At 47.0% G+C, this 8,418-nt stretch overlaps 1 protein-coding gene across 1 annotated transcript in view; it reads left to right on the top strand.

Moving 5' to 3' along the window:
• The first annotated feature begins 603 nt into the window (after positions 1 to 603).
• The window catches only part of LOC121560965 (zinc finger protein 407-like), a 173,485-nt gene continuing 165,670 nt past the window's right edge, over positions 604 to 8,418 (top strand). Inside the window, exon 1 of the mRNA XM_045215036.1 lies at positions 604 to 3,985. Within this exon, the coding sequence (XP_045070971.1) occupies positions 604 to 3,985 (3,382 nt within the window). The remainder of the gene's footprint in view (positions 3,986 to 8,418) is intronic.

Here is an 8,418-nt window from a genome sequence, read left to right as displayed (position 1 = left end):
TCTAGGCCTAATTAATTGTAGCCTACTTCAATCTATGCTACTGACCACTCACTGCCTTTCCCCGTTTTTTAGCTTATTTTTATCTAGAGATAGTCATTTGATCACATGCTAATATCCAACATCAACCACCTTATCATTGAACAGTTTCATTCTAAAAGCACTAGATGGCGACCGATAGCTACATTTGGCCTACTTCATTTTTGAACATGCAGAATGATCTCTGAATAGCCTACTCCTTCTATACAATTTGAAACACAGTATTGTTATATTTATTTTGTTCAGCTAATTTCACAGTCAATTATATGAGGATTGCCCATCTTAAATGTTCTTTTACAGGAACAGGATCATAACTTAATTGATTGCTGGAACAGAGTCCAATTTCCTCTTCTCATGTAAAGGAGGTGTCTAACATGGACAGAGAATTAAGGTCAGGGAAGGAGATTAATGAGGACAAGGTGCCTCATCATGGGGACACAGGAAGTGTCTCCACAGAGGAAATGGAGAGTGGAGGAATTCCTTCCCCAGCGAAGAGGCCCAGGCCTGATGATGTCACAGCTGAAAGCACAGGAGAGATTGAGGAGGACACCGGCGGTGAGGTGGCTGATGGAAGGAGTCAGACCAGCCCCTCGGGCTGAGGTGAACGTTACCCCGGAGACAGGTTATGGCTGTACCTGTCCCATCTGTGGCTTTGTGGCCAAAACTCCAACTGCCTTGAAGATTCACTCCAAGAGGAAGCACACCGGTAGAGGAAAGACCAGAGGTGTGAGCTCAGCTGATGTACTTGTTGAAATAGATGGCTCCACAACCGGAGCAACAGCACAGAGTTCAAATTACAAGACAGGTGGAGACACTGAGGAGAAAGTGAGCAGCAGTGAGAGACAGCAGGATGCCACAGAGAGTCAGAGCCAGGGCACAGATGCAGGGGGTTCTGAGGGGGAGGTGACTACAATAATAGCCAAAGAGGAAATTGCTGAGAAACAAGGGACAGGGAGAGATATTTTTGATAGGAAGGTGACTACAATAGCTACAGAGGAGATAGCAGAGGAGGAGCAAGAAGAGACCCCCGGTAAGAAGATAGTAGGTAAACGGGGCCCCAAGCCCAAGACTATACATGCTTGCAGCTACTGTGGTCACGAGTTTAGGGACAAGCCCAGTCTAGATACACACATCAAGAGACGCCACACCAAAGAGATGAATTACTTCTGTGAAGTCTGCTTGTACGCCTGTGTGGCAAAGTGCGACTACGAAAAGCACTGTCTTAGTAACAAGCACAACAAACGAGTCACGGAAAGCAGGGAATCCTCTGGCCTCTCGTCACCCATGGACAAGAAGACAGCCGAACAGGCTCAAATCTTTGCCTCCAGGATGACTCAGACCCGGGCGTCCAAGCGTGCGCTCGGTGCCAGGTTCCAGCTGCAGTGCGGGAGCTGCGAATTCAGGGTCAGTAACTCGGCTTTGCTGGAGAGCCACGCTCGGCTAAAGCACCATGGCGAGCATCGCTTCCTCTGTAATATCTGCCACTACTACACCGCTACATCTGAATGGATGGACACACATGTGTCCTCGGAGAGCCACCAGCATGTGGCTGAGGAGAAAAACACAGGGTCCTCCTTTGAGGAGTGCGTTGACAAGGTGAGCATAGATTCGGTCGGTGACGACATGCTGACAGATGACGTGGCAGTAGGGGTCATTGGACATGATGGAGAGCTGCACCCTGATGTTAATGAGAAAGCTGTTGAGGCTGCGAAAGCCGTGTTGGAGAACATGGAAGAGCACATGGACGAGAGAAGACCCCCCAAGAGGAGGAGAGGCAGGCCAAACGGGCCTGCTGCAACTACATGTGAATACTGTGGCCTTCTCGCTTCCAATAGTACCAATCTAAACGTCCATATTCGTCGTAAGCACAGCCGGCAGTACAGCTACACCTGCAGGCTTTGTTCTTACAACTGTGTGACGAAAGGTGACATGGACCGACACTGTATCACAAAGAAGCACCTTAAACGCATGGAGGATGCTAGCAGTGATGGCCAAGTGGACCTGGATACATCAGTGCAGGTTGTGAGTACAGAGTCAGGCTCTCAGGCCAGCGAGGGTGAGGCTATACATCACAATAGTGCAGTCAGAGCAGGGTCCAAAGGAGAGGAGGGGGCCACGGACGAAGCAGGGGAGCTGTCGCAAGACGACGACAAAGCACAAGTGAGCAGCCCGAAAAAGAGCAAGTACGACTTGGTCAACTCCTGCAGCCATTGCAACTTCGTAGCTCATTCGATTCCCTCCCTCGACCTCCACGTGAAGAGGAGACACACCCGGGACTTTGAGTTTGTGTGCCTGGCGTGTAGCTACTACGCGGTCACGCGTCGAGAGATGTCTCGCCACGCCTCCACGGACAAGCATAAGCAGAAGAGTGAGGTCTACCTAGAGAACCTGGAAAACTTTGTGATAAAAGACCTGGTACAGCCGGAGGAGGAGGCCATGGAGCTGGGGAGCAGAGATAACCCTGATGCTGACAACAATTCTCACACTGAGGATCCCTCCCCCTTAGTGCCCCCTGACACAGACATAGAGCAGCCCACTAACACAGACCAGCCCACAGACACAACTACAGACCAGCCTAACATTATAGACACAGACCAACCCACAGAAATAGATACAGAGCAACCCACAGACACAGACCTGCCCAACAACACAGACACAGACCAGCCCCCTATCACCGATACAGAGCAACCCACAGACACAGATACAGTCCAGCCTAACATTATAGACACAGACCAACCCACAGACACAGATACAGACCAACCCACAGACACAGACCAGCCCATCAACACAGACACAGACCAGCCCCCTATCACCGATACAGAGCAACCCACAGACACAGATACAGACCAACCCACAGACACAGACAAGCCCAACAACACAGACAAGGACCAGCCCCCTATCACCGATACAGAGCAACCCACAGACACAGCTACAGACCAGCCCACAGACACAGAGCATATTACCACTAACCCCACACAGACTTTTGACGTTTTGAGCAACGAGCATGCAGCCCCAGTAGTGGAAGTTAGTGGCACTGTTGTTGAGGAAAACATGGAGATCCAGGTGGCTGGTGAGGCATCCGATGGTGGCTCGGAACAAACCAGCAACGAAGCTCCATGTACGATTGAGCCTCAGGAAGCACCAGCAGACATCACCATAACACTGCCTGAGGAAGGCCAGAAGGAAGGGGCCGAGCCCGATGCGGAGCCAGAGCTAGTCTGTTCAGACGACGATGTTGAGATGGCTGATGAGAAACCCGACATCTCTTCCGCAGAGAAACAGCTCACCAGGGCGCTGCCGTTCGACGCTTGCATCGTACCTCTCAAGTCCTTGACTGAAGCCGAGCTGGCTCTGCATGAAGAACGCATGGCTCACTCTGTTGAGGGCCACTCTGGCCTGGCTGGAAGTGGCCTGGCCGGGGCGGGCAGTTTTCTGAAGATCAAAAGAACCAAACCTGTAGGGGCCTCAGGTCTGTCCAAGGGGTTAACTCCCAACCCCCGCATCCGCTGCGAAGACTGCGGCTTCGTGGCGGACGGTATGAGTGGCCTCAATGTGCACATCTCCATGAAGCACCCGACCAAGGAGAAGCACTTCCACTGCATGCTGTGTGGCAAGTCCTTCTACACGGAGAGCAACCTGCACCAGCACCTGACCAGCGCCGCCCACCTGCGCAACGAGCAGGCCAGCATCGAGGAGCTTCCGGAGGGCGGCGCCACCTTCAAGTGCGTCAAGTGCACGGACCCGTTCGAGACGGAGCAGGAGCTGTTCGTGCACATCAAGGAGAAGCATGAGGAGCTGCTGCGCGAGGTCAACAAGTATGTCCTGGAGGACACGGAGCAGATCAACCGCGAGCGCGAGGAGAACCAGGGCAGCGTGTGCAAGCACTGCGGCAAGGTGTGCAAGAGCAGCAACTCCATGGCCTTCCTGGCGCACGTTCGCACACACACAGGTACGTTGTCTTCCAAAACACTTATTTGAAAACCTTCACTGCTATTTATTTTTATTTTTATGATACATACTTCGTTTTTGATTAGTTATTATAAAGTCATTGATAGCTGCATCACTGATATTGATAGGTGTTATTATACAGTGTATACACCACTTAGAATTCACCAATCGTTACATGTTTTGGACATCGGGTTTTGAGATACCGTAGTCTAGCATATATAGCGGTATCAGGGTTAGGCCAGGAATCAGAGGAGAATGTAAAGACATGGTTCATGTAGTGGTGTGAGCTTAGGCCATGCGTTGGAGGAAAGGAGAAGGTAAAGACTGATTGAGCTGCAGGAGGAGAGACGCTAATGGACCACGGATTGGGATTCCCTGTGCACCGCCTGGTCAAAGACATGTGCGACTCATAATTGATGTGTCCATTACCAAGACTCAGTTGTAATTATAGTCAATAAGTCTCTGTAAATGTGTTAAAGCTTAGGCTAAAAGCATTGGAGACCCAAAGAGAGGTGGGCTAATAATTTAAAATAATCAATGCAGGCGTATTCAAAGCTCTTAATTTCCCTTGTGTGTGTGTGCGTGTTTGTATGTGTAACTTGTGTGTGTATGTGTCAGCCTTCATGGCGAGCTGATTATCCTCAATCCATTAAGATTTATCTTGTCATTTATAATGCAAATCAGGGTTCGGCTGGTCAGGTCTATGACTGGGGAATGTCCGGCAGATTAAGAATAGAGGGCGCTCCATTACTCTTCCTTGACCATGTGTATTAATTGCTTTTAAAATCAACTTAATGTAGGAATGAGAAGTGAGGGCGCCATCAATAAATGCCCTTCTCTGCTTCCTCCGGTCCGTCCCCCTTTCAGCCCAAACTTTAATGGGACTTTAATTGGAGTACAGACAGAGCTCTATGGTCGGTCTGGGTGTATTGTGTGTCTGAGGTTGTGTCTGTGTCTCTCTGTGTGTGTGTGGAGTGACTGACTAATGGCCGAGGAGTGTTAAGATGTGTGGACCGTCTCAGAGAGTTGACGGAGAGGTTGCCAGTAGCAGAGTCAATGAGAGTGCTGCCACGATGCACTATGGTAGTCCGGTCATGTGGGTCAGACTACTCAGATACTCAGGCTGCTGCTGCTTTCTCTAAGTGTGTGCCCTCACCAATCACAGAGACTACATGATTAGGCCTACTTCTGTTTGTGATGACCTCTCAACTTCTAAAATGGGGGAAGAGTCACCATCGTCTCACCATTGCAAACTGGTTCAGGTTAGCGTATAGTCTGTTTTGCTGGGGTACGTCCTACAATTGATCTGTTCAGAAAAATAAAAGCATATAAGCAGAGAAACTAACTGTCTTTACTTTGGCATTCCCCTCATGTCTCTGGCCAAAAAAAAATACACACTTTGTGGTTACGTGGAATGGGGAGACTCACACATACAGTATACTGTACAGTAAGACTGAATTGCAATTCTGTTTGATGTACAGTCGAGTAGTCTGAAAGGACAGACAACATCAATAAGAGAAAGATTATGAGGCCAAATGATCAACATTTTGATGTATCCTTTGTGGGATATTTGTTGAATCTGTAATATCCCCTTATGAGCCTACTACAGTATTTAATGTTGCCATGTAAACAACGCCATTACTCTGGGTCCAGCTGAGGAAAAGTGTTACTTAAGCAAATGAAAACAGTGACACTTTAAAAAGATGTGTTTATCAAAGTCAAGGGCACATTTGGAGGTCTCGATTGAGTTATGTCGTTATTTTTCCGGTAGCTTTTTCGATTGAATTATCTCTTTATTTATGAGATTGCTTTTCCTTTTGTTTCTTCATTTTGTGCCTCTTATTTGTAGAATGCACCTATTTCTTAGCATTTTGACAGCTTATGCTAGTTATTATTATTGCTAAGTTCCCTCATTACATTGAGTTATTCTCTCTTTGTATGTGATCATTTATCGTGGACACTTCTTCCAGTGCTGTGGAGCAGGACTGTGGGGTCTGCCAGTGTTTGGACTGGGAGCACGTCCAGATAATTTTAATTAAACCAAGATTTTATTTACTTGATTAATCAGTGAAATCAGGAGATGGTGGGAGGCTGCACGCATATTTGTCAATTTGTCCCCTGAAAAAAAGACTTGCATTTTGCCAATGAGAATGCAACTGGATTTGCATTTTGAGCTAAATTGGTCACTTTTTCACTTGAGAGAGCTGTCTGACCTTCTCAGGCCTGGGGTGGGTTGGACTAATGGGTAAACACACATACGCACCACACACACTTGCCAAACATGCACACACACACTCTTTCTCTCTAACACACACACACACAAACCCACCCAATGAGTTTCTGAAGGTGTAAAGAAACAAGTTACAGGAGCTTGGTTTGTATGTGTTGGTCTGGCTGTATGATGTCTGATAGGGCCTCTCTTGATAAAACAGTTTATCCTGGGGTGGTAGACAGACATGGATATTATGTCCCCACAATATTTGATTGAATATTCAACACTGGAAAAAACGGGTTTGCCGTTTTTAAAGGGATATTTCGGGATTTTGGCAACTACAGTGGGGAAAAAAAGTATTTAGTCAGCCACCAATTGTGCAAGTTCTCCCACTTAAAAAGATGAGAGAGGCCTGTAATTTTCATCATAGGTACACGTCAACTATGACAGACAAATTGAGATTTTTTTTCTCCAGAAAATCACATTCTAGGATTTTTAATGAATTTATTTGCAAATTATGGTGGAAAATAAGTATTTGGTCACCTACAAACAAGCAAGATTTCTGGCTCTCACAGACCTGTAACTTCTTCTTTAAGAGGCTCCTCTGTCCTCCACTCGTTACCTGTATTAATGGCACCTGTTTGAACTTGTTATCAGTATAAAAGACACCTGTCCACAACCTCAAACAGTCACACTCCAAACTCCACTATGGCCAAGACCAAAGAGCTGTCAAAGGACACCAGAAACAAAATTGTAGACCTGCACCAGGCTGGGAAGACTGAATCTGCAATAGGTAAGCAGCTTGGTCTGAAGAAATCAACTGTGGGAGCAATTATTAGGAAATGGAAGACATACAAGACCACTGATAATCTCCCTCGATCTGGGGGCTCCATGCAAGATCTCACCCCGTGGGGTCAAAATGATCACAAGAACGGTGAGCAAAAATCCCAGAACCACACGGGGGGACCTAGTGAATGACCTGCAGAGAGCTGGGACCAAAGTAACAAAGCCTACCATCAGTATAGACACTACGCCGCCTGGGACTCAAATCCTGCAGTGCCAGACGTGTCCCCCTGCTTAAGCCAGTACATGTCCAGGCCCGTCTGAAGTTTGCTAGAGTGCATTTGGATGATCCAGAAGAGGATTGGGAGAATGTCATATGGTCAGATGAAACCAAAATATAACTTTTTGGTAAAAACTCAACTTGTCTTGTTTGGAGGACAAAGAATGCTGAGTTGCATCCAAAGAACACCATACCTACTGTGAAGCATGGGGGTGGAAACATCATGCTTTGGGGCTGTTTTTTCTGCAAAGGGACCAGGACGACTGATCCGTGTAAAGGAAAGAATGAATGGGGCCATGTATCGTGAGATTTTGAGTGAAAACCTCCTTCCATCAGCAAGGGCATTGAAGATGAAACGTGGCTGGGTCTTTCAGCATGACAATGATCCCAAACACACCGCCCGGGCAACGAAGGAGTGGCTTCGTAAGAAGCATTTCAAGGTCCTGGAGTGGCCTAGCCAGTCTCCAGATCTCAACCCCATAGAAAATCTTTGGAGGGAGTTGAAAGTCCGTGTTGCCCAGCGACAGCCCCAAAACATCACTGCTCTAGAGGAGATCTGCATGGAGGAATGGGCCAAAATACCAGCAACAGTGTGTGAAAACCTTGTGAAGACTTACAGAAAACGCTTTTGACCTGTGTCATTGCCAACAAAGGGTATATAACAAAGTATTGAGAAAATTTTGTTATTGACCAAATACTTATTTTCCACCATAATTTGCAAATAAATTCATTAAAAATCCTACAATGTGATTTTCTGGAATTGTTTTTCTCATTTTGTCTGTCATAGTTGACGTGTACCTATGATGAAAATTACAGGCCTCTCTCATCTTTTTAAGTGGGAGAACTTGCACAATTGGTGGCTGACTAAATACTTTTTTCCCCCACTGTATGTCCTTTATCTACTTCCCTAGAGTCAGATGAATTCGTGGATACCATGTTTATGTCTCTGTGTCCAGTATGGAGGTAGTTTTGCAAGCTAATGCTAACTAGCGTTAACGCAATGACTGGAAGTCTATGGGTATCTGCTGGCATCGCCAAAATCCCAAAGTATCCCTTTAACATTCTAAAAATGAGACTAACATCGAAGGCTAGATATGGAAGGGGTGGATAGAGCGAGAGAGCGAGAGGGTTAAACATTGTGGGAGGGTTTCTCAAGGAA

The sequence above is a fragment of the Coregonus clupeaformis genome, unplaced genomic scaffold (assembly GCF_020615455.1).
Source record: "Coregonus clupeaformis isolate EN_2021a unplaced genomic scaffold, ASM2061545v1 scaf0356, whole genome shotgun sequence".
Classification (NCBI taxonomy): Eukaryota; Metazoa; Chordata; class Actinopteri; order Salmoniformes; family Salmonidae; genus Coregonus; species Coregonus clupeaformis.
This window is presented reverse-complemented; position numbering and strand designations above follow the sequence as displayed.